This window comes from Poecilia reticulata, chromosome 10, assembly GCF_904066995.2.
Source record: "Poecilia reticulata chromosome 10, P_reticulata-male-v2, whole genome shotgun sequence".
In the NCBI taxonomy this organism is placed as follows: Eukaryota; Metazoa; Chordata; class Actinopteri; order Cyprinodontiformes; family Poeciliidae; genus Poecilia; species Poecilia reticulata.
This window is the reverse complement of record NC_088839.1, coordinates 7,701,934-7,729,245: the sequence shown is the minus strand read 5'-3', so window position 1 is coordinate 7,729,245 and position 27,312 is coordinate 7,701,934. Positions and strand designations below refer to the sequence as shown.

Here is a 27,312-nt window from a genome sequence, read left to right as displayed (position 1 = left end):
ACTCCTAAAAAATAAAACCACATCCATATCCATATATTTTCAACCTTAAAAATGGAAATTTTAATATTTATTTTTATGAATTACCAGGAACGTATTATATTGAATAGTAAGCTCCTGTAACAATATGTAATTTCTTACTATTATAAAATGTACAGAATAAAAACAAAATGTCAGCTGACTTAAGTAAAACGTACTTTCCTGCAGCTACATTTTTTGACAGTAAAACAATTATCTGAACATAATTTTTCATAATTTTCAGTCTTTGAACTAATAGTAGCAATAAATAAGCTTTTGGCATTATTGTAGGATTTTAATCCATTTTTATTGGCTGAGATGATGCCGTTTGTTTGAAAGTGTTGGTTTTACACACTTTAAGCATAAGGCACACATTTTCAAAAGAGTAGCATAATACTTTCACCATGCTTAGCAGTTGGATACATTTTCTTTCTATTAATATCCTCATTATAACTAATTCAAACATATTTCTGGACACTGCAGCCAATTAGTCAAATCAGTCTCCTCTAACCATAACAACTTCTCTCTGAATGCATTTGAGGAACGTTAGAAACTTGTTTTTTATACTTGGTTCAAGCTTTTTGTTCTGTAATCCTTCCATCCTGAAAGAAACAACAGTACAAATGAATAACAGTACAGTGCTAGAATGATGACATGAATGATTCCTTTGAACTTTACTTTGAATCCATCAAATTAGATGTGATGCTATGAAAGCCTTGATTAAAGCTTGTTCCACCCAGTCATCTGCTTGACCCACATCATCCATCAGCATTTTTTTTGTGCTTTTGTACTACCATATTTTCCGCACTATAAGGCGCACCTAAAAACCTTTACTTTCCTCAAAAGCCGACAGTGCGCCTTATAATCCAGGCGCACCTAGACAACAAGTCTAGCAACTACGGTAAGCAGCCGCCGACTTCCTTTTTGCCCGTAGAAGAAGAATTGCGCGGTGCATGCTGGGGTAGTTGTCAGATCGCTGGTTTGTAATCTATTAATAAAGTTTGACTGACCTATCTACCTACCATTTAGAATCAGGTCGTCTACAGGTCATTTAGCACCACATTCTCCACAAACATGCTGTGCACGAACGGAGAAGGGTGACCATCTTCCGCCCATGCCACGGCCCAGTGGAAGGCTCTCCTCGTCGACTGGAATTGGACTGTTTTGTTGACATTCCCTTTAGTGCAGCTCCATCTAGTGGATGAATAACGTAACTCCAGCCTCTACTGTAGCGTCTATTCTATGCGCCTTATAATGCGTTGGACCTTATATATGAAAAAAAGTTTTAAAATAGGCCATTCATTGATGGTGCGCCATATATATATATATATATGTGTGTGTGTATGAAATTTTAAATGACATTTTAAATGTATGCCTGATAAAAGAAAGGGATGCAGTACTTTGCTACACTATCACTTGATAAACAGGTCAGGAAAAAGGTAATTAAGAAAACAATATGGAGGGAGAAGGAAGTAGTTCAGTTATGCTAGCTTGACTTTGACAACCTTAACATGTAGATGTGGTGAGGAATTCTGTTTCAGTTCAGTTAGAAAATAAAAGGCGACTTAAACACCAACTCTGGTAGATCATCAGTACAGCAGGTGTTTAATGAGCTAATAGCTGCAGTAGCTAATCTACCACATTGGTCACTTATTAATAATCGCAAAATAAACATCAAGCCATAAAAACATAAGACTGTAATGGACTGGATATTCAGATTTTTTTTTTGTGGGGATATTATTAGTACTACTATTATTGTTAAAAACCAAACACAATAACTCTGTGTTTGTTTACAATATGTAACTGAAGGAGCTGGTTTTTTCCAGGCTAGTGGGACACAACAGATAGAAATTGATCTTAAGTATGTGTGCATCGCATCTTTGTCAATGACCCTTGAGACACTGAACAACAAAAACCTCCAGCAACCGTGGTAACTGTGGCCTTTAGACAGTAGAAATAGATGCCAGAGAACATTGTTGTGGTTTGTTTTGAGTTTTAGCTGAAATTGTGATTTGTGGGATTTCTAACCATTTCAGAAAAACATTTGTTCTGATTCTGGTGCAACGTATAAAAGAAAAAAAGACAAGCAGCACAATACTTACTTCAAGATATTTATTGTTTCATCACTGTCATCTTTTGAGTTTTCACCTCACAGAGCAGCTCTAACCCAGGGTTCCTCCATTCAGCTCCTTCAGACTAGCCAGCAGCAACCACCAAACAGCTGGTGGAACTGTGCAACTACTGAGTTCATTATAGGAGCTACTTCTCAGAGCAACATTGGTAAAACGTTGTTAAAGTTAATAAAGGAGCCATGTGGGAAAGACTTCCTAAAGGCGGAGCTTCAGAAAGACCAGGAGCTTCTTAAAGAGACAGAAGCCCAATTTCAAGGCGCTAAATTACAAAGTCAAAATATATTTTAAGTCATATTTGATATTTGTAGCATTTTCATAACAACTGGAGGTGATATAGTCACTTGAATGTGCTATAAAATGGCACTATGTGCCTGGAAAACACATAACATTGTCCTCTACTAAACCTAATGGGAGTGGAGAGGCAATAACAAACAACCTGCAGGTCTTTTTTGTTTTTATAAACCAGACTGCTGCTAGCAGGTTAATGAGGTCAGATTTTTTTTAAACCCGTTTTTACAGTGTGATGTATGTAAAAAAAAAAAAAAGAGAGAAAAAAAAAAGCCACACATGGCATAAAAAAACACCTCTGTGACCTTTCACCCCAGTAAGATTGAACATTCACTTCTCTGCAAGAAAACCCTGATGAATAATAAACAGCTAAAGCATAAAGCTAAAGCATACTAAAGCTGTCGTTACAGGATGCAAATCTCACGCGTTTCATCTGCGACAAGCCGCGTACGATAAGTCTCCAGTGACGTCGGCGGTACACGCAAAGCATTCTTTGTTAACCTTGATATTAACGGCGGGCGTCATGTTCCTGCAGACCAGGATCACGGCCCGTCTGATCCTCTACTGGCATTCCCCAGCTCTCTCTCTTCTTCTCTCTCGCCCCTCAGCTTCCTCATGTTTAATGCATGTGCTGTAATACAGCCGGCTTTATGAAAAGGATAAGCATTTGTATACACACGAGAGATGGACGTGGTTAAATGGAACATAAAGAAATATCCAGAAAGGATCCAGGGCCAGGATAAACGGAGCCGAGCCAAGTCCTCCATCATTTAACACCCGGCCACGATGGTGTGTTTTCAGAACAACTTGGGTATAGTCACAGGTGGCGTTTTATGTAGAAATTTACCGTAAAGCTGATTTTTACGTATGTTCCTGAATGTAATCCGCCAGATGCTGGCACAGTTGTGCAGAATTTAAGAGGAGAAAAATGATGTAGGATTCTTCGTTTGGTGTAAGGATCTGCTTCGATTTAATCTGTTATAAATCCCACTGTTTGTAAATGCACCACAAGTCTAGAGCAAATTTCCAGAAAACTACAAACCTGCAGAAACACTGATTTCCTTTAAGTCTAGACTCTACTCCCCTCTTGTTTAGAGTTGCCTTTGGTATGCAATACTGATTATTACTTATAAGTTAGTTTTTATTTTTTGTTTTTTTCTTAGTTAAGATATTTGTGCTTAAAGACTAAACCAAAAATACTTGGTGAGATTTTGTGTGTTTTTGCAGTGCGGATGGAAATTTGCCCTCATCCGCCACTGAAGCCGTTCAGACGATGGGCTTGTGCGTGCCAAAGTGACACTGATCCAACTCCTGATGCCAGCTGTAAATGAGGACTTCACTATTCAGACATATTCTCCCCAAAATCAGAGAATGTATGAGCACACAGAAAACACACTCCTACACTGCAAAAGCACAAAATCTTACCAAGTATCTCTGCTCTAATTTCAAGTTCTTATAAAGCTTGAAATGAGACAAAACTAACTTAGAAATAACTTTTCAACAAGATATAAAAGATTAAGTCAGTAATTTTTTAATAGTTATTAAAAATGTAGTAGTTCCACAAAGATTATTTTATAGTATAAGTGAAGCAGTCTAATATTAAACAATTATTGACTTAAGCTTCTCTGTCTTGCTTAAAAGTTACTTGTAAGTTACTTTTGTCTTCTTTCAAGTGTTCTAAGTTATTTCCACTAGAAACTCAACCAGAAACACCTGGTAGGACTTTGTGCTTTAGCAGCGTGCCATGAGGTGGTTCCACTGGATTCCTTAAAACTCACGTCTGTTAATAAACAAGCCGCCGTTGTGAAAGTTTTCAGCTCTTCAGGAGAGCTGCGGTCCTGTGGGTGAAGCATGTTATTGTGGGCTCCTTGTTTACAGCCTGGCGCGCGGCGGTGGCCGCGGTGGCCCGCTTCACCCTCAATGTGCTGACCAGCAGGCCCAGCAGATTCCCGATCTGCACAAACACAGACACATGCCACATTTTGCCATCATGTTGTCAAGGTCACATGTGTTTTCTTTTTTCCCCTTGTTTCCCACACACACACACACACACACACACACACACACACACACACACACACACACACACACACACACACACACACACACACACACACACACACACACACACACACGCACACAGATGCAGCCTCTCTGTAAGCAGGAGCTGAAAGAGCTTCACGGTTTCTGTCCTGACTCTGGCGGCTGCGTCTCCCGGTGGATCTGTCTTTGCAATGAGTAGAAACGTATCAGCTGTTTCATGCTTATAATGATCCAAACGAAAGGCGCGCTCGTATGGTAGTGTGTGTGTTTTTCTGTTACACACACGTCACCAGTGCTGACATCCTGCCCCCCTCCTCCCCTCCTCACAGGGAGTAATGAATGCTGATGAGGTTAGTGGGAGGCAATGGAGTCGGACACAAAGGCAGCTAAATGATGATGTCCAACGTGAAGGTGGGCTCGAGGTTTCGCCTCGTTTTCTTCCCTTTGAAGCCGTCACATAAATCTCATTGTACAAGGCCATCATGCCATCACCAGCTACTGAATGGCTGCTAAACACACACACGCACACCCCACTTTTCCCCAAGAGAGCATTTCTGAGAACACAGCAATGCTCCCGTCAATTGTTCTGTGACATTCACAAACACGTTGTTATCCTAATAGACCCTTTTTTTTTAAGTCTTCTTTTGGACAGAAAGAAATGCCTGCAGTAGATCCGTAGATCCTCCATGTCGGTTGTGGCTTGTTCTGCTGCACCAGTCAGACTGGGGTCTGGGCCGTTTGGCAGCACCCTGGGCTCTTTGGTCGCATCAGCGTTGGTATTTGTCCAGCTGTGGCAGAGTGAGGCTTTACACCGAAGTGGAATCAAAAAAATAATACATTTGTTTGGTCATTTTTCCACAAAATTAATCTGGAAAGTGTGGCGTGCTCTTATATTTTGCATTCTCAAATTCCCCTGTCGAGTCAGAGATGCACCAATCTGATATTAATATCGGCATCTATCCCGATATTGAAAACAATTCTGTGTAAGGTATTGGTGACAATAAGCGCAAATCTATTCAGATCTGATTGATTATTTTTACATTATGCTTAGAATCCCTAACTTCACTTTCTGAACTGTCTGAAGGAAAATTTGTTGCAGTTTATTTTTTACATTTGAACAGCCAACTTATTGTTTTTGTCAGTTTCAGTTTCCTTGTTATTTGTTTTACATCGGCTCTTACGCTCCTGATTGCACTGACTAGACAAATTAAAGTTGTTTTTCCATGTTTGACCAAGCTTATGAAGCTATTGGTGTGTTAAAGTGTGACGTACTGGTGCAGAGTTATCAAATACACTTGTAATCTAGTATATTTATGTCTGTGTTCAAAACAAGAAACATTCCAAGTCTCTTCAGCACAGTGCTTCTGAAGCAGAGTAGAATCGGCCAATGCTAAACCTCCGATATCAGTATCAGAAGGGAAATAAAAAATCTAACGCTAAAAATTAGTTTTCTTGGGTTCCTTGAGACTTTAAGCGCAAATCATCTTCAAGCACATCATGACTTCTGCAAAAACAAGAAACAACTTTGAAGAAAAGCAACTTCTAAGGATGCTGCCTTGAGACCCTGGGTTGAAAACGGCTCTTTTTGCTTCTGTTTATGTTACGCACTTAAATGCATGTGGACACTTTTTACTTTTATCGTGTATAAAGGATGTCGGCGTGTTTTATATGCACTCAGGCTGTTATTGCTGTGAAGTTCGGGGATGAAAATCCCATGTACACATGCTCTCTATGATCTGTGTGTGTGTGTGTGTGTGCACGCATGTGGGAGTGTGTCTGCGTGTGTGTGTGTGTGCTCCCCCAGCTGTCCCATACAGCTCCCCGTCGTTCAGCCTGCAGACTATGAGGGAACCGGAGCTGTAAACTCTTCTGATCAATACTTGTTTGGAAGATTTCTCTGTTTGAATCCACTCAGCTGCGCAGCACTGTCTCATTGTGTGTGTGTGTGTGTGTGTGTGTGTGTGTGTGTGTGTGTGTGTGTGTGTGGACATTTCAGAGCCTGATTAAGAGCCAATGAGAGAGCACCGTTTGTATCTGTATCTTTTTAATGAGTTTTGCATGTAAGCATGTGCAAAGGAATGCTAGCTGTGGGATGAAACTTAACACACACGCACACGCATGTAGATAGAGAGTCAGGAGGTATAGAAGCGAAACACACACTATCAGTCTCGTCTGCCACCTCCCCCTTGCTTTGTTTGTACATGCGGTGTTATTACTTCACTATATTGATTCATGCCCTCCAAAACCTGCATTAAATTTTTTATAAACAAACACACAGACCTCACACGACTGCAAAATTACACACACACACACACACACACACACACGCACACACACACACACACACACACACACGCACACACACACACACACACACACATTAAAAAAACAAAGATGCATGTATGCATCCGGCGCTTGCATATGCATATTCTGCCAATGCACATTAACGTACTTATGTGCACCATTACAGGAGACCACCCCTCTTCCCGACGAAGCAGAACACAAGCTGTTTGCTTTTCTTCTTTTTTTTTTCTTTTTCCCCCCTCATCCACCGGTTATCTCCTCCTCCTCCTCCCTCCATTGTCACATCAGGGATTTGCAGCGTTCCCAACACGTTGCCTCCATCAGGGCCCCGGCAGATGTCACTTAGCCGCAGACGCATCTCTTCATTTCTCCCCGTATCCATCCCTCTGCCTCTCCTGGGACGCAGACAGGGTGGAGGGGAGGAGGAGGTGGAGGAGGACGGAGGTGGGGGTGGAGAGGCAGCAGCGACTGGGAGTGTCTGACTAAAAGAAAAAAAAAACAGAAAAAAGGGGGATGGGAGTTGGAAGGTTAATGAATTAGTAATTAGGATTGACATTGCATCTTCAATGGGTTTCCAATAAAACTGCTGGTCAGTCTGAACTCCCTTTGTCATCTTCAGAAGGCTACGCTCCTCCTCCTCCTCTACTTCATCTTTCTCCTTGGATAACCCTCCCTCCTCCCCCCCCCCCCCCCTCCCACACACACACTCACACACTACCTGTGCTCCTGGGCAAACCTTGCCTCTCTAACCTTCAAAAACACATCCAACCTTTTCTTTTGTTCTGCTTTACTTCTATTTTTCTCCCCACTTTTCGCATTTTCTCCATCTTCTCTCCATATTTGTTTTCGCTCTTCTTCTTCTTCTTCTTCTTCTTCTGCGTCCTCGTATTGATCTCCTCGGCCCACATGCAGTTGATAAGAAAGCATACATCAGAAAGTCTTCAGTGGGAGAAAAAAAAAGATTCGCAGGGTTCAAGTATGTCCTGTGCTTCCAAAATGACTGAGCTAAAATGTGTAATTTCGTCGTTGCGACATAAAAAGAGAACACAAGCATGTTAAAGTGGCTGTGGTTCTACTTAGACTGTAAATACGCAATTTATTCTCGATTTTATGTGAAAGAACCAAGAGGAAATTCTTAACTCTAATGTGGAAACCTTCAGCCTTTCAGCAACTATGACATTTAAAAACCTGTAGTATAAGTAGCGTTGTGGTCAAGAAGACGAGACAAAAACCACCTTTTCAGGCCGAGACCGAGCGAACATGCTAGTTGATGTTAGCTTTTACTCCAAGCTGGGTGTAAACGGCCGACAAGAGACAAAAACTAGTGCCTTAAAATATACGAAATAAACTGTACACAGGTAGCTAACTTTAGATAATATTGATTAAATATCTTTATGATAAAGATTGGGTACAGAATTTTGGTACAGAGGCAGGTAGCTAATGTTAGCTAGGTAGCTTTGCTAACACCTCCTTTGTCATAAATAAACTCTAGAATTTGAATTAATGTGTTACAACAACTTTTAATTTCCCTGTGGGATCAATACATTTTAATTTAGATTAAAAAAAATTATTTCTTAATATTGATAAAATAGTAGTAGATACTGGCAGATTATTTCACTTAGTCATTTCCCCCTTGTTCTAAGTGAAATAATCTGGCAGTGGAAGTACTACTTTTTTAAAGGAATTATTTACTTAAAACGAGCTCCTATATCTTGCTGAAAAGTTACTGGTAAGTTACTTTTGTCTTATTTCAAGTGTACTACGATATTTACACCAAAAACTAGACCAAAAATACTTGGTAAGATTGTGTCTTTTTGCAGTGTGTGCTTTGTTCCAAACTATTCTGACGTTACTCTGGTTTGTATATTTAGGGTTGTCATTTGGACGGAGGGCGAACTTCTGCATCCCCATACCATGATGCTGCCACCACCATGTTTCACAGTGAAGATGGTGGAGTTTTTCCACACAGATAACAGTTTGCATGCAGGTAAAGGGAAAAAAAAAACAGTTTTGGTTTTATCTAGCCTGAACACATTCTTCATTGTCAGGACAGATTTATAGAGTCATAATATCCCACACGAGCTGCACGAAACACTTTTGAGTGTTTTTATTTGTCATGTTTTATTCTTCTTGCACTACTTTGTATTGTTTATGGCGTGACAAACCTTCACATTAAATTCTGCAGAGTTAAATCATAACTATGCTGAGTCTATTTGGTCCTTAACAGAATTGGTGTTAATTTAAATCTTTTCAGAGTTATTTCAACAAGAAATTGAGTAATTTTAACACTTGAAAAAGTTATAACTACTCAAACTATTGTTGAAATAGACTCGGCATAGTGTTGATTTAACTCTGCAGAATTTGTTGTGTTGGACTAGTCGAAAGGGTCTGAATTACTTTTGGAAACATCTGAGCTGTTTCTATATTTGGGAAAAGCACGAAGGATGAAGGTGGCATGACAGTCTGGTTTGTCGAGAAAACAGGGTACAGGCAGTGATTTCAGGAAATGCTGACAGGTAGCATTGCATAAGATTTTTTCCATTCTGTTTGAAATGGCACCGTCTGACAACATAGCTGCTTCATTCCAGCATCAAAGCCAAATATCTTTCTGACAGCTCATTTACAGATGTCGCTCACACACACAAACACTTTCTGCATAAAAAATTCAGATGCTCAGCTGATGCTAGCTCCACTGCTTTTCGCTGAGAATGTCGCATCAGGACTTGGATTTATCTTTGTTCTCCGGCCCAAATGAATGATTGTGTTCTTCAGTGATTTAATCAGCGACAGTTCTCCTTTTAAATCTGCTCCACATGTAAAGACAGAACATTGGCAGCAACTTTGTTGGGAGTGGGAACTCGAGATAGATTACAAAGATTAATAATCAAAAACAAATACGGCGAGTGTTTGATCTTCTGCTGCGTTTTATACTTGGATTCTTGGTGCTCAGTCGGTTCTTAGAGTAGAAATAAGACCCTAACAAAGTAGCTGAAAGTATTGATAAGTAGTCTTCACACAAAGGCTGACCAGCTTTTCTGTGCATGCCAAGGAAATCACACAGCCTGGTACTGCCACCACCGCCGTTCAGGGTGCTGTTCCCACGTTGGTGTTTTTTTTCCCCCACACACATTCCACACAAGCCAGAAAGTTATCATGTGACAGCAGCAATGTCTTCCGCGTGTCTGCAATTTCCCGTACATGACCTTGTGGCAAACAGGAAAGGTGACTTCTTATGAATTTGTTTTGATGAGCTACTTTCTGCCCGTCTTATGTAACAGACAATTTCCTAGAAAATTTTTTTATAGTGTACTATTGTTAGTGTGCTATGACATAAGTAAAACCTGTTCATCTTTTTGGTTGGAATGTGACAAAATACAAAAAAAGACTCCATATTGAGAGGGTTAATGATATGCTGGAATATGCTGAGTCAGAACTTCTTCATATCAATACAGATGAAAAAAACTCCAAGAGCCAAAAAGCGTCAAGTCTTTAACAAAATAAATGGCCTATGTAAGCCAAACACTAGGAGGAGTGTAGTATTTCCAAAAAAATACTATATGTATGTTTTTAGTTTTTTTTTTAGAAGGGTAGCTATTTTTAAACAGCTGAATTTAATTTTCTTGTAAACATGGGGAAAGTTTGGTTAGCCTCTTTTCAGCTACCTGGAAATCACAGCTGTAGGCAGGCAATGCTGCATTACTTTATTCACTCAACCGCTGGAGAAAGTTACTCTTTCATTTAAGGAAAAATACTTTTTTTATTGTTTGGAAAGCATCTCTTTTTTATCCCCAAATTTCGGTGTACAGTCGTAGTGCTAACCAGTCCTCCAACATTTAAACAGGACTGAGAGCGGGTAAGAAAAGGAAGCCATAAACCATTGAATGGAAACCGAAAGGTTGGATTTCATTTTAATTATTTTACAGTTTATGTTTTAAGTATGTCACATCTTTACGGGGTCATTCACGTCAAGATACAAAGCTAAAAATGAGTCCTGCAGGCTTTATCAACAGTTGCAAAGGTCATGTTTTCCTTCACAGACATACAATTCCTGTTCAAACCAACTCCAGCATGACCAATGCAACATCCAGAACATGACAGCTGCAGGACTTTAGACCTTGGACAGCGCTAGATTACTGCCAGTAAATCATCTGAATGTTAATCTTTTTTTTCCTTCATTGTTTTGTTCCAAAAAAAAAAAAAAAACGCCAGTTAATATTTTTTTCTTTCTTAATGTGTCAAAATCTGTTGAAGAAAATTACTTTAATCCATCAGAGGACAAGGAGAAACACTTTCACGATTTCACGGTCCTCGGGCGATGTGTGAAAATCTCAGATTTGATCACGGAGTGACAGAGGACAGGCAGACACGTGTGTAAACACAACTGATGGTGGGGTGCTAATCTGCCCCTCTAAACGCGTCCCGTTCACTCCGCTCTCTGACCACGGGAGGAGTGACGGTGCTCCCGAGCTCTCCGTGGAGCACGTTTCCATTTTCCGAGCTGCCACTCAAACACACCGAGGCTCCGCGGAGAGGACGGGACGGGGAGGACGTTCCTGTAGCCATTCATCGGTCCGCCGAGGAGCCGCGCTCCGCCGCCCGGACCGCCCGCGTGCCCCCGCCTGCCTGCCAGCCAGCCGGAGCGGAGGCGCGAGACTCACACCACGAGCGTCGGTCATTCGGCGGCGGACGTGAACGAGAAGGGGGAGGAGGAGGAGGAGGAGGGGGCCGAGCGGAGGAAAAAGAGCCCGTCTGTCAGAGTTATTACCCGGTGTGCATGTAAAGAAGCAGACGAGGAGTCTCTCATTTCCAGTTCCTGACAGGACGCGTTTTCCCGGTGAGTGAGGATAGTTTATCAGTTGAAGCTACAGCAGCCATGTCGGCTCTCCGTGTCTCTATTAACCGGTTGTTTAGGATGTAGCCTGTTTTATTTTAAACGCCCCACACCCTCTAAAAACTCTTCATGGAGACTCGGGGTTTGGCATCCCTGCGTTTCCTTTTCTCTTACCAAACACAGCAGCAGCTTTCAGCCTACTCTCTAAAAGGACAGCAATGTTTGGAGCTAATGAAATGTAGCCTGGAAGATACGCACCGCCCGGGCCGTGGGATTTTTTTCTTCTTTTTTTCTATTTTTTTTATTTTTTTATCGAGGTGTGTGTGAATGTGTGCTTTCTCCCACTCCGTACCCCCCTGGAGAAGAGAAGAAGGGGAAGAAAAGCGTTTCCTCTCCGCTTTTAGGAGGACAAGTCGCTCTTGAAACACGACCAAGGTCTATTTTAGAGGATAGACACCGGCCTCAATTGAGCTTTAACAGTGTCTCCCAGCCATCCCGTTGTCATGGTTACTGGCTCGAGGAGGCTGGGAGAACATGGCTGTCTAGCGCTGTGGTCTCCCTTTCTCTCTCCCACACACACACATACGGGGACACATACTGGGAGAGAGACAGGCGAGAGAGTAGGATAATGACCCCAGTCCTGTTCGTGTTTGTTTAAGACCGTGTATTTAGGAACATGTTTAAAAATCTTTGGCGAATGCACTCTACAAACTACTGGGCTAAAAACAACACTGATTACTTCGCAAACCCAGACCTGGATTTAGAATAAAGGTGGACTTCAAGTGTCACAATATTTTGTGGTTCTGTTGTGATAATGATAAAAGGGAGCTGCTTATTACTTATTTTTTAGGTAACTGTATCAATGTGACTGCATGACACAGCAGTAATATCCCCACATATGCTATACTGCTCTTGAAAGACATTCCCATACATGTATAGTATGCTGCTTTAGAACTCCAGTCACATAAAGACATGATTTATATCACTAAACTGCTCACAGTAACTGTATTTAGGCATATGTTCTAATTTACTGGTAGTTGTTTATGGTCTCATTGAATGAACAGTGGAGAAAATAGCAACACTTTCTGCTACGACAGTAAGGACAGTTTAAATAAAAAAATACTTCATTAATTAGAATTTATTGTGACAATAATGAATCAAGATTCTTATAATCACAAGAAATTTATCACAGTAAATGATACGATAAATGCCAACCCCTAATATTGTAGCTATGGACTAGTCAGGTCCCGGGACCCATGCTGGGTTTGAGTTGTTCCTCTCAGTTCATCCTTGTTTGAATCTGAATGGAAATTAAGTTCATTATTTAACACCTTCTGCTTTGTGCAGGAAACAGTTCTGTTGGCTTCATGAAACCAGGGTCTCCAGTTTTCACTGGAGCGGTTCGCAGCCAAATGTGAAGTGGCTGGGATGAGAATCAGCAACTCCAGGGTCTTGAGTCGTCGAAGGGTAGAGGTCCTTCCCCAAGTATCTTGGGATCTTGTTCATGAATGAGGGAAGAACGGAGCTGGAGATCGGTAGTTGGATTGGCGTGGTGTCTGCAGTGAAGTGAGCGCTGTAGTCAATCCTCATGTCTACTCTCATCTATGGTCACGAGTTCTGGGTAGTGACCAAAAGACTGATGTCACAGGTACAAGTGGGTGGTGTCTGGGCTCTTCCTTAGATAGAATGAGAAGCTCCATCATGGAGAAGAGCCGTTGCTTCTCCATGTCAAGAGGAGCCAGTTAAAGTGGCTCTGGCATCTGGTTGGGATGCCTCATGGACACCTCTCTGGTGACACCTCCTGGCACGTCCCACTGGGAGGAGACCTAGGGAAAGACCCAGGGAGGGAGGGACAATGTTACTCGGCTGGTCTGGGAATGCCTTGGGATGCCCCAAGAGGAGTTGGGTCCAAGTGGCTTGGGAGAGAGAAGTCTGGGTCGCTCTACTTAGGCTGTTGCTACTCCAACTTGATCCTGGATTAAGCAGAAGAATATCAAAACTACTGAAATAGCATCAATACTACAGAAATATTTAGATACTTAGTTTTTTTCAAGTAATTTCTTTTTTTTATTCTAATACTGATATTCCAAAAATTAGATAAAATTAAACCACTTACCTGCCAAATTGTACCGTTACACTTTTCCATGTTCATGTAATAAGAAATTTGAAAGAATACACAGCAGAAGTCCAAAACTTTGTATTTGTGTTTTTATGTATTCAGATACAAGCAACGAAAGAGACAAAATGCAAATGGACAGTTGACCTTGATGGCCTGGAAGTGACACATTGGGGTGGAGCTGGGCGACTGTTAACGCTCCAATAGGCTTGCAGAGTCAGACGGAGGCGGTGTGCTGGTGCTGTCTGGCCGGTTAAGCAGACACAGACTATAGGAAAACACCCTGGATTGTATCCAAGTTCATTGCTCCTTGTTTTCCTGTCTCAGGCTCACAAGTAGGAAATGATGAAATGCTTTACTTCCCCTCTGCACCTGCACCAGCATTTCTAAAGGTGACTCTATATCTGCACTCTGTGTGGGTGTGTACTCGTTTATGTTGCCTATATAGACCAACCATCCGAAGATCGATGGCCGAAGATCGATGGGTCTTGGAATTGAAGTTTGGTTAAGGCAAATATACAGTTAAATAAATGAATGGAAGTCAATTCAAATGCCTCATGTGAGTAGAAATACAGATGTGTGTGTGTTTTTTTTTTAGCATTTCTCATTTTGTTCGGCCCATTTTTCCAACGAGTACTACATTACGAAGACCTGCTGCTCCTTGTGTGCTGTTTTGGAGTTAGCAGTTAGGTGTGGGGTTAGGGTCAGAGTTAGGCTATAGGAATCAATGAAAGATGAGTGGGAGTCAATTTATTCAGTGAAAAATTATGTGTAAGACTATCAGAAAGTTGAGCGTACCTGTCAAGTGAGAGGAAAATGATACAGAGTTTTCATATCTCTATTTTATTTTATTTTTTTACAAACAAATATCTAAAAAGCGTAGCTTGCATTTATATACAGCAGCAACTTGAGATGAGATGTTTACGGGAAACCATTTTGGAGATTGCTTGTTTTTCACCATCACCTAAATGTCCTAATAAATGCTCTCAAAAGCGCCACCTGGCATGTAATTAGAGCCACTACATGACTAATAAATGGCCCTGAAAAAGCGCCACCTGGTGTTTAATAAGTTTTGCCACCAAACAATAATTAACCACCTGGTGCTGCTTAAGAAACACCTGGTGGTGCAGTTCTTAACTCTGCCCTCCAATTTTGACAGCCAGTTGGTTTGAACAGCTTTGTAAGATTGATAGTAGTAACGTGAAAAAGTTTTAAACCAACACAAGTTTATTTTTAACTCAGATTGAAAAACGGTGAAGTTTCATCCATAATAGCTAAGAACCTCAAACCAAAACATAAAGAAACCAGTTGAATATCCAGATATATCCTGTTAGATTATGCATACAAGCACAGATTATTGAACAGTAACAATCTGTACCTTTTGTGACATAAAGAGAGCTTTTCTTTTGAAAAATTAAGTACTTACATCTGCTGTTCTTTTTTCTAATTAAAGTTGAGAAAATAATTATAGCAGCCATATAACAGCGCTCTTTTTCTGTAATTGAATCTAATCATAGATCCAATTGTTCTGTTAAGTCCTCAGAGGTATTTTAGGGAACATTAGAGAACAAACTGCAAAATGAAGACCAAGGAACACAGCAGACAGCCCAGGGAGAAAGTTCTGTAGACGTTTAAGGCAAGTTTATGTATACAAAACAATGTCTCACAGAGCTTGGCTCAATCCATCATCCTAAAATGGATGATGGATTGAAACTGAAAGACTCTATTCACCTGCAGCTGATAATAATGCGACTTTCACTGATATTATGCCACATCGCATGTTTTCCTGTTGTCCTGCGGTCCCAGTCTTGAGCTAAATGTCTGTGTCTCGATGTACAAAGCTGGTAGAGGCTTACCCCAAAAGACTCGCAGCTGCGACTGCAGTGAAATGTGTTTCTTCAAGGTCTTATTAACTCAGAGGAGTTGGATAGAAATGAATACCACACAGCTGTCAGATTTTTCTTGTTAGAAATTTGGAAACCTATGTATCTTTTTCCTCCCTCTATTTTGGTACCAAAAAAAAACCACAGAATACATCATTTTTAGCTGTAACACGACAAAGTGCGAAAAACTCAAAGGGGTATGAATAATCTAGTTAGCCACTGTGGAGGGATACAAAAAGGGAAGCACATTGGAGGTTTTGATTTGGTGTCTTTGTATGCAGAGCTTATATTACCAATCATTTCACCTGGCAGCTTCATAAATAAATTTTGACAGCTAATTACTTCTTTATAGAAAGTATTTAGAGAGTCATCCTGGTGGGTCTTTGGGTTTACAGTGGCTGTTGTGATATTAGTGGCAACACTTGACCCGATAGACGTTCGCTGTGGTTGCCTACATTTTTAATTTCCCCACCAAAACCATGTGGTATTAGCCACTTTTCATTCTTTTCTGTTTGTTGGCCATGAAATATGTTTAAAAAAAATTAAAATAAAAAACAAAATAAAATCATCTCGATGTTGGTGAGTGCACCGAAGCACCGGCGCAGTGTTCATCGCACCTTTTGTTTTTGCTGCCTTTTAGAAAGAAACTCAGTGAGCCACGCAGCAGAAACAAAAGAGCTACACGCAAACGTTTGTGTTTTGACTGACTGGGCAGCACTCTGAATGTAATGAGGTCAGACAGGTTGAATGTGGTCAATTGGTGGCGAACACTTCAACCCATGAAGAGATACTACGATGATGTTTAGTAAAACTAGAATAGATAGATAGATAGATAGATAGATAGATAGATAGATAGATAGATAGATAGATAGATAGATAGATAGATAGATAGATAGATAGATAGATAGATAGATAGATAGATAGATAGATAGATAGATAGATAGATAGATAGATAGATAGATAGATAGATAGATAGATAGATAGATAGATAGATAGATAGATAGATAGATAGATAAAGATTAAGGATTAAGGAGATTAAGTCTTTATAGAGCAAAACATGATTTTCTCCAACACCATGTTTAGACTGTAATTTGCTGTAACATTGTATTGTGCCAAATTTGCTGCTTCGGGATTTTATCCTGTTTGATCATTTGCTAAACTCTCTGGGAATCCAGGATAATCCCCATCCACTACATCACCTGACAGCCAGTAACATCTGACTGCAGCGTACTCCCCATAGTGCCCTGCTTAAAGGCACTATAAACTCTGGGTTTTTTTTACTGGTGTAATAAATATTAAGTGGAAAATTCCTGAACAGTTACACAGAAGATGGTCTTTTATCGTGTGTTTTTCATTTGGGAATGGTAGGATTTCTTTTTGGAGTTACCCTCATTAGACTGAGTATTGTTGCATTTCCAGGAATCGCACTTCGTAATCATGCAGTAGTGTGATTTTCATCAGCAGCATCTGTTTTTCCCGTGGCATCATCTCGTTATGTAGTGACTTTTTATAAGGAATGGGTTCATTCGTTCAACTGGATCCACGTCCTCTGTTCAGCTCCAATTAAAATTACACACCAGTTTTATTGGTGAAATCTGATCTAGATTCAGAATTGCTGTGTCTTGAGAGTGTGGTGCCCTGTGGTGCTGCTGGCCACCTGCTTACAAACTCAACCCTTCAACAAACTGTGTTCTGCACATCATGCTGACCTCATTATGACTTCTAGCATCTTAGTTACATCGTACATCACAACTGGGTTAAAGGTAGTGAAAGTCCATCCAAATGTCCAAATAATAAGTGAATGAATGGTATTTAGAGATATTAGAGCCTACTTGGTGTCCAATGGATTCCTTATTGCACACATACAGATATTGAGATGTCCGATTGGAAGTCAATATATTGAGCAGTTAGGTATTACTAGATATTTTAAATTCACAATCAGTATTTCAACCCTGTTCAGTCAGCATACAACTATTACTGTCTCCCTTTGGTTCTACACAATTCACCAACCTGCACATTTAAAAAAAAATGCTAACACTTTTAATAGAAATCATGTCTTGTGGTGATGACTAGAAGATTTGAAAACTAGTTTAGCAAAACAGTAAATAGTGAAATATTTACCATTTTCAACAAATGAAACACAGAACTGGTTTGTGATTTTAGAAGAGCTGTGACCACTGGACCACTGAATGGATCTTATATTTTGGACGAAGTTGAAAACATGTTGAATTATTTCTTATTTAAATCCACCCATAATGTTAGCTTTGTTAGACTCTGGATCACTTTGACCCTTTTTCTCATTAATTGGTTCCCTGATATTGTCAATATCATTTATTCTCTTTCTACTTTCATTTTCTACCCGTTCCAGTCACATAATTGTGTACTTAAACAATGGTGTAGGAGTTTATTTTTTGTTATTGTTGATAACAAAATTGTCCCAGAAATTATTGCAGTAAATGACAATATTGTTGTTTCAAGAACAATTTCAAATCCTGTATTGGTAATAGCCTAATAATGTGAGTTTGCTCTCTCAGAGACTAATAAAGTTTAATTTTATAAAGAATATTTAATACTGGAACTGAAATATATTTTAAATGTTCAAAATAAAAACAACAACCAAAAACAATAAATGAAATGGAAATGAAGACCACACACACAACAGAAACCATAATTAAATTGTGTTGTGATGTCTCTGTAAGCAAAATTCTCTTACAAAAAATATTAATCAGAAGAAAGGAAATTATCAGCTGATTTTAATTTATCATGTGATTAATTAATCGCTTGTTGTTTTTAAGTATTTCCATAAATATCATCAAACCCTGCGTAAAATTTGACTAAATTCTGGGTTATTATCTGAAAACTTTGCGTTACGCTGCATTTCTATTCATTTTAGATTAATTAGGGTTCATAATCCCCTAATTACGTTACTTTCTAAAGTACAGAAAGTTACTTTAGATGGGAGATTAATTAAAGTAGGTGTGAGATGGTCCACCTGGTTGTTATGGTACAAAATGGCCGAAACATGTTTTTTTTTCATGCACCATAAACAATAAGACCGTCTTATGTTTTGTCCAAATCAAAATGACCAATCTTATTTTACTTTAGTCTAAATATTTGAACACTTCCATATCTTTTTGTGATGAGAGGGCGATTTGCTCCTCAATGTTTAGTTTTCTTTTCTTTTGTCTTGCTTTTTAATGGCCGTCGTGCCTAAATCGACATTAAATTAAATAAACTCTGCAACTCTTCCAGATGAGCTCTGAGATTTTCCCCCGAGCTGCTCTGGTTTCCAAAAGCTTCCAGTTTCATTACTTCTGTAGCGTTGCCTTTCTGCTGCTGCCTGTAGAGACCAGTCATGCTCATCAGCGGGGGATTCTCAGCGGACTGCGGCACGCCGTCTCACAGATCAATAAATTAGAGCACCGTGTGTGTGTGTGTGTGTGTGTGTGTGTGTGTGTGTGTGTGTGTGTGTGTGTGTGTGTGTGTGTGTGTGTGTGGCTCTATTCTTGGAGTAGTGTGTGTACCTCTCTCTCTCTCTGTGTTTCTGTTTCAGGAAAAACTAAATTGATGGCAGTTTGGCCCTTTGTGCTGCAGCGGGTTTTATGTGTTGTGTGTTGTCCACATGATTGGCTGCTGGTCCGATTCCAATTAAAGGAAATTGATAAGGCTTAAGAGCCTTGGCGTTTGGCTGACAAAAGTAGAAGGCGCAAAGTCCTTCCTGTCTGGAACACAAAGATGCAGACACACACACACACCCCCACACGCACACACACACACACCCACACACACACACACACACACACACACACACACGCACACACACACACACACACACACACACTCCTCACCATCTCTGGCTGTGTTTTCTACTTCCGTCCATGCGGGATGCCTGCGCACATCTGCGCTCTCTCTCTCATTTCTGCAGCCAGATTTGTACTTCCTCTCACTTCCACAGCCTTTTCTCTCTCTCTCGTTTTCTTTTTTTTCCACTCGGTCGGATAAGTCCCATTTAGCTCAATTAGAGCTAAATGAGAGGCTGAGATGGAGATGAGAAAAAGCGGAGTTAGGCTGTGTGAGATAGCAGCAAACCTAATGTGAAACAGATGAAGAGGGCAGAGTGGGAGGAAAACAGGACGCAGGAGACTCAAAAGAGGGGGAGAGAGACGGAGACGGAGAATTCCCACTTACCGTGTCTGGTTTCATAACCGGTTCACTGTTTCCATTTATGGCGACGTGTCACTGCTCCACTTGTGCATATCTGGGAGTCCATTTGACTGCATTTTAATACTCCTCCATGAAAATCAGCAGAAATGGATTCAGGTTGCTGATGTTTGGCTAGAAGTGGTTCATATTAGGCCCTGGCGATATGGACTTGAAGTTTTATCGCAATATTTTGCCTCTCTATTGCAATAACAATAAAAGTGACAATAAGTACTATTTATTACATCTTTTTTAGGTAACTGTGTATGACAGAAATTATAGCCCCACAAACACAAACACTGCTGTTGAAAAACATTCCCATTTGTGATGAGCTTCTTAAAGACACCAGCCACATAAAGAAGTGTGATTTATATCACTATACATTTATTGGCATTCATTGGTGCTTTCATTGAATAAATAGTGGAGAAAACAGTAAATCTATCAAACCCAACAGTCAATGGACAATCAATAAATCAAAATCCTAGAAATCACGATATCACGATAAATGATAAGCAATACGATAAATGCCCAGCCCTGGCTCACATGCAGTGAAGTCAAGTTGGGGACGTATTTCGAAAACTGAGTACCTGAGTCTGGGATTATGCCGAGCTCATCCTAATGCAGCTTTTGAAGACAGTCAGAAGATACTAATCCATGAATGATTTAGTGCCAGAGACACTTTTAGACTCATTACGCTGAGAGGAACTTTTCTCACTGCGTGAAAATGCAGTTAGGAACGGCAGAGTATGACTTGAAAACGAGTGACGCTTGTGCAGATGGCGTCCACTAAAAGCATCTGGTTGCAAAATAAATAAATAAATAAAAGGAGGAGGCTAATCGCTGATTATGGATTCAGGAAGAATTTGTTTGAGCAATCTGCCAGAGTGTCCTTTGAGATCAGAGCAGCATCACTTTGAGAGAGGAGGATTAGAGGACACATTAGCAAGACATAAAAGCTTGTAAGTGTGATATCTTTATTCTGTATCTCATCCGTGTTTTCTCATCGGCGTGGCGCCTGAGAAAGCGAAACGTTCCGCTCTTAACCGGGAGCTCGAAATGAGGGAACCGATTTGTTAAATTATTCCAGGCTTCTGCATAATTTGCATCGTCACTTTGCAACTCTGATGAAACATTTAGCGGGTGGGGGCAGGGGAAGCCCCTAGCGACCTCGCATTCAAAGCGTTCGCAGCATCAGAGAAGCGAAACCGGTTCACATCATCCGAGCCCCTGCGTATCCCGCCGCTGCATGTTTTGGACTCGGAAATGCTAGAAATGCTCCTGAGAGGCCTCGGCGATTTGTTGGCAGTTTGGGAGAGTTTGTTCCAGACGTACTAGATCCCTACCTGCGTCTGCATGCAGCCAGAAAAAAAAAAGGCTCGGAGTGGCAGTAAATATTTTACTGCAGTTCTGCTGAGTCCCTCGCTGCAGATGAGTCAGCAGAGATGAGAGAGGATCAGGCAGATAGAGTTGCTTCGCGGCTCTACTTCAGTCTGTCAGCGGAGTGTTGTAATTACAAACACACTGTTCAGTCAAAGTTAAGACGGGATGTTCTTTGTTTCTACCGTCACAGAAATAAAAAAACATCCAAAAGAAGTTTAACTTCACTTTTATCTTCACAACATGTTCATTTTTAGAAACATGCTAAATACCAAAAATAATATCAAATGTAGGAGAAATCAACCCGATACAGATACAAAATCTAGATCAGGTATCTGTGACGGTTATTTAGATCTTTTGAGTTTAATTCTATGTTATAAACTGAACAAATTAACCCTTTATGACCCAAGTTTCAAATCTCTGCTTGGATATTTTTGCTTATTTTAATTGTACGCAGTTCTTTAAATGTCCTGTGAGTAAATATATTTGCCCATTTATCCGTACGGACTGGTACTTTCAATCTCTAGCAAGTTATTGTTGCAATTTACTGTCTATTAAAAGAGTGCCCATCAGAGTTATCAAATAAATTTGTAATTTAGTATATTTATGGCTGTGGGTAAAACAAAAAAGAAATGTTTGCAGTAAATTCAGCTGTTTTTCTGTATTGTATTGATATCGGCCGATACTAAACCTCAGATATCAGTATTGGAAGTGAAAAAAGTGGATCGGCGCATCGCTAAATTTTAACAATCATCCCAGTCTTGCCAACTTTTAGCAACTTTGTCGCTGTATTTAACAACTTTTCAGACATCCCCCCCCCCCACCCCCACCCGACACTTTCTGAAATCGGATGTAGAAGGTCAGACCTTTTAAAAATCAGTGATCAGCCAGAAATCTGCAGTCGTTGCACCTCTGGTCAAATGTTAACTGCAAGGGTTCAGACAACAATTTAGGATGTTAGCTCCCATTTTTAAAAAAAAGGCAATTGTGTAAGACACATTTTATGTTTCTGCCAAAGTCCAGCCTTAAATCCAGGCTGTTACAGGAGATGCAAGTCGATGTTCACAGACGCTCTCCATCGTGTCTGATGGGAGCTTGAGCTGTTTTCCAAAGACGAATAGGAAGCATTCAGTGTCTGAATGTACAAAGCTGGTAGACAGATGCCTCAAAAGACTTTCATCTGCGACTGCAGGGAAATGTTGTTCTACAAAGTGTCGCCTGAAGGTGTTTGAATATAAATGGATTCTGCTTTTGACAGGTTTTTATTTGTCAAAGAAAATGTGAAAAGCATTTTTAGTTTTCCCTCCACTTCACAATAATCTACTACTTTATGTTGGTCTGTTACATAAAAAACTCAACAATATTTGAGTGCATTTTATGCAGAAATATTTTTCTAAACGTGTTAAACCACTGTGATCATTATGGAGCTAAATTGGAGCCATAAAGTTTGTTCAAGATAAAAAAAAGACTTGAATCTGAAAGGTATTTTTGGACATATTTTTTTCATTTTCGCATTTGTTTTTTAGTTTCAAAACATTTTTTTTTAAGTTTAAAATTTTTATTTAAAACTACTTAATTTTTTTGTTTCAAACATTTTTTCAGTTTCAAATCTTTGTTCTCAGTTTCATTTTTTTCATTTTCAAATATTTTTTTCATCTTCAGACCTTCATTTTTCAGTTTCAAAACTTTTTTTTCACTTTCAAATAGTTTTTTGGACTTTCAAATATTTTTCCAGTTTCAAAACTTTCTTTTTCTTGTAAAAAACTTAATGGCTTTCTTTATCTCCATGGATCACCTCCGAACAGCCACATGTAGTTTATTCATGTGTTTCTGTTCAGTGCAGCTAACGTCTCTCTCCTCTCTTTCCTCTTCTGCTCCAGCTGCCTCCCTGGCTGCTGATTTGCAGCACTGGTCTTTATCTGCAGCCAGAGTGGACTGCTGCGCCGCTCTGAGAAGGGCACCATGACCCAGGAGGGGCAGGCTCTGCCCTCTCCCACCCCACCTGAGAACACGTCGGAGCCCGACACGACCGCAACCACAACCGACCCTCCTGCGGAAACGCACAGCGAGGCAGCGGAGGACAGGCCAGAGGCCGCGGAGAGAGACAGCACAGAGGAGAGGCAACAAGAAGAGGAGAGCATAGGAAGAGAGGAGGAGGAGGCAAAAAGTGAGGGAGAGGGGAGGGCAGAGGGAAGAGATGAGGGAGAGGAAGAGGAGTTAAATAAGGAGGAGGAAGGTTCAGCTGAAGAAAAGCATCATCAGAGCAAAAGAGAAGAAGAAGAAAAAAGGGACAATGAAGACATGCAGCTATCTGCAGAGATGGAGGGAACTAAACCTCAACCGACTGAATGGTCAGTGAATGAAACCATGTGTGTTTTATAAACAATGTGGATTTTTGTTAAATGTTTAGAGTTTATTAGCAAGCACTTGTAATGTGTGAAGTATTTAAAGGGTCAGTATGGTGTAAAATCAGCTTTTTTTTAGCTTTGCATCATCTTATAATGTTATTCCCTAATCTAAAACGTACCTGGAGTATTGCTTTGATTATTTCATGTGCGTTTGAGAAATCATTTAATCTCCATGGCAACCATTCAGCTGTGCAAAACTCCTGGGTGGATCTAGCTCCGCCTTTGAGGCGGTTTCCAAACTGAGCTTCCACCTCACAGAGCAGCTTCACCCTGCTGTTCTCCCACTCAACTCCTTCAGACTAGATAGCAGCAATTAGCAAACACCTGATGGAATAGCGCATCCGTTGAGCTCATTAGCCGAGCTACTTCTTAAAAACTTTGTTAAAGTGTTCATAGAGGAGCCATGTTGTCTTGACTTCCTGAAGACTGAGTTTCAGAGAGATAGGCAGCTTCTTAAAGAGACAGAAGCCCAATTTTAAGGTGCTAAATTACAAAGTGAAATTTCTTTTTATAGAGACATGTGTGATATATATATATATATATATATATATATATAATTTTTTATAACAACTGAAGGTAACATAGTTACTTGATAAGATGGCACTATGTGCCTGGAAAACACATTACTCCACCCCTTTAATGTTGCCGTTTCTCTGGTGGCTGATCTTTTTATTGGAAATATTTTTTCTTCAAGAGGTGTTGTCTATGTGTTTTCCTCACACATTATTAACCTGAAGTGCTTCACTCACTGTTTCTAACAGAAAAGCTCCAGCCAGTTGAGAAAACAATATAAAAAAATGACTCAGCTTAAAACCACTTGTCTTGTCATCTTCAAAAGACAATAAAGATTAGGAATATGTAGATAAAAAAGTGAAATAGGAATTATACTTGTTGAGGTTCTTGTTGAATACATTTGAAATAAACAAGATAGCACACCGATGGCAAAACAGAGTTGAGATGTTTTTGTGTTGTTTTATGTGCAGTTCTGGTCAGATGCATTCAGCTTAAATTTCATCTGAGTATTGAAGTTGTAAAAATGCATTTTAGCCTTTTATCTTCAAAAGGTTTACAAAACCAAAAAGTTTGAATTTATTCATAAGGATTTTCTCTCATCCAGACCACTTTCAAATTATATTTTTTGGCTCAAACTAATGTGGGGTAAACACAAAAGTATTAAAATCGTAATAGTTATTCACAGTTAGGATCTGTAATGTGCCAAATCCACATTAAATAAATTTTTTCCACTCAAACTCTCTTTTTGGGGGGCGGGGATTAGAACTGAACTTAATTATTCCATAATCAGTTCACTTAGAAAATAAGAAGAGCCCAAATAATCAAATTAATATGAGATGACATCAAATATGATCAAATATTGTATCTACTATTTCTGACTAAGCCTGTCGCAACAATCAATAAATCAATTATGATGGATTAAAACGAGCTCAATAATTTCTGTTTGCATGATTTATCTTTTTTTTCTCTCTTTCTACTAAAAACTGGATGATAAAAGTCTTCATTCTGGTGCTCTGGTCTCAACTCGACCTTTTTTCTTTGAAAGACAATTTTGTTTACAGAAACTTCTTGATTGATTTTATTTTTTGTTTCTGTTGTTTTGTTTATGTTGGATATTTAAAATGTGTTCCACTATTAAATGTTAATTATAATGTAAAGTTTGTTGATCTTTTAGAATGTGTTTTTGCATTATTATGCCATTATATTATTGAATGGTCTTAAAACAATAATATTATCATTTATCGCAAATAATTTCTGGAACAATTTATCCTCCAGCGAAATCTGCTACCGTGACAGACCTTTTTCTTCTGAACTGTACATTTATCTTTCCTAATTCATGAACAAAACAGTAGAATATTTTTATTTTAAATTACAGCAGTGGCCTCTCAGATGTTAATTCAGATGGATGACATCGTTGTCATTCATTCGTTTGAAAGTGTGTCAGAGTAAAAGAGGTCATCTCAAGATAATTTCTGATTTTCTTTTTGCAGGCTTGAAAACGGTACGAGCGGGAACGATGATGAGGACGGTGAGGAGGACGGCAGAGAAGAGAGGGAGGGACGTACCAACCTGGACACTTTCAGTTCCAACTTTGAGACGACTGTAGAGCAGGCCGACACGGAGGTGGAGGAGGAGGACGAGGAGGAGGAGGAGGAGGAAGGAGCCCAGGGAGATGAAGAGGAAACGGAAAACCAGGACACCTTCAGCTCGGCGTTCGAGCAGATTGTAGAGCAGGTTGATGCGCACAACGAAGAAGAAGAAGAAGAAGAAGAGAGAGAGTCGGAGGAGGAAGAGAAGGAGAAGGAGAAAAACAAGGTGGTGGACAACAAAGATGGCTTCAGCTCCACGTTTGAGCGCATCGTGGAGTCCGCCCTGCTGAGGGGCGGCACGTGCTACAGCAGCCTCGACTCCCTGGACGTGCTGTCGCTCACGGACGAGACAGACAGCTGCGTCAGCTTCGAGGCGCCGCTGACCCCACTCATCCAGCAGAGGTCCCTGCTGCAGGGGCCCGAGCCCCTTGAGCTGGAGCTGGCCACGGTTCAGGAGCAGGAAGGGGCCGAACCCGGAGCCGACGGCCTCGATGGCGACGACACGGTCGGGCAGAGTGCGGCGCATGCAGGCGGAGCGGGCGGCGCCACTGGGGGGAGTCCGTTAAGGACGACCATACCAGGCAGCCGGTCGGAGTTTGTGCTGAGCCAGCCCGGACGCTGGGCTATTCCCAATGGATACCACTCAGACTTCCAGGGAGCCGGGGAGCGCGCTGGAGCCATGGTCAGCTCCGTCAGGTAAGGACGAGGCAGCTGTCACACTGTAACGTTTAAAATGTGAAGGTAGAAGTCTAAAGGTTATATTCACGAGTTTACATTTGGCTGCTGCAAACCAGGGACGGACAATAAATCTATAGAACACGATAGACACTTGATCAGTATCAATGTATTATCAGCCTGGCGGGGCACCAGGCTTGACTTGCTCCCCCACCAGGCTGAGCATGGTTTGTTTCATTATTAGTTTTTTTTTTGTTTTTTTTTAATACAACAGTGATAAAGACGAGTTGAAGAGCGTCTTTGGTGAAATGGTTTTAAGCATAAAGGCAGCATACTATGGTCAGCATGTGAACACATAGGAGACTGAGGTCAGAGGTCATTTTTATTGGCAGGAACTCTAACCACGGACTGTCTTTACAGAACTAAACAATAACAATAACAGTAACATGACAAGTCATGGATAAAAGGTAAAACAATTGCACACACTTTAATTAGGATGAAACAATGGAAGTGGTAAAAAATATATTTATTTTAATTATATTTTTTATGTTTGCCTTTACTAAGGCTTTATAATTGAAATTCATCGCTGTGCTGGGTTTTAGCAGATGTTTTTTTAAAGTTTGGTCACAGTCACTAGAGCCGCATCAGAACGTTATGGCAAACTCCCAGTTTCTGCTTTTTGTCCAGCAGAGTTGAACTGATTCCAGTATCTCTTGAATAACTACAATATATGAAGATTAAAGACAGAGAATGATTGTTCCAGCTCTCCTGCCATGAGTGGTTATTAATTACATATATTAGGAACAGCTGTGGCGTCACGCTGCATGTTCAGAGAGGAGTTACTGTAACACGGGGTTTCACCGTCTCAAACAAAGAGGAAACCTTTTAAATGCTCTGTAGTATCTTTCATTTGCAGTTAGCACAGTTAGCTTGACTAG

At 40.3% G+C, this 27,312-nt stretch overlaps 1 protein-coding gene across 1 annotated transcript in view; it reads left to right on the top strand.

Annotated features, from left to right (window-relative positions):
* Positions 1–11,165: 11,165 nt before the first annotated feature.
* psd2 (pleckstrin and Sec7 domain containing 2) overlaps positions 11,166–27,312 on the top strand; it is a 42,987-nt gene continuing 26,840 nt past the window's right edge. Inside the window, exons 1-3 of the mRNA XM_008419836.3 lie at positions 11,166–11,616; positions 23,070–23,540; positions 25,601–26,395. Coding sequence (XP_008418058.1) covers positions 23,152–23,540; positions 25,601–26,395 — 1,184 coding nt within the window. The 5' untranslated portion in view covers positions 11,166–11,616; positions 23,070–23,151. The remainder of the gene's footprint in view (positions 11,617–23,069; positions 23,541–25,600; positions 26,396–27,312) is intronic.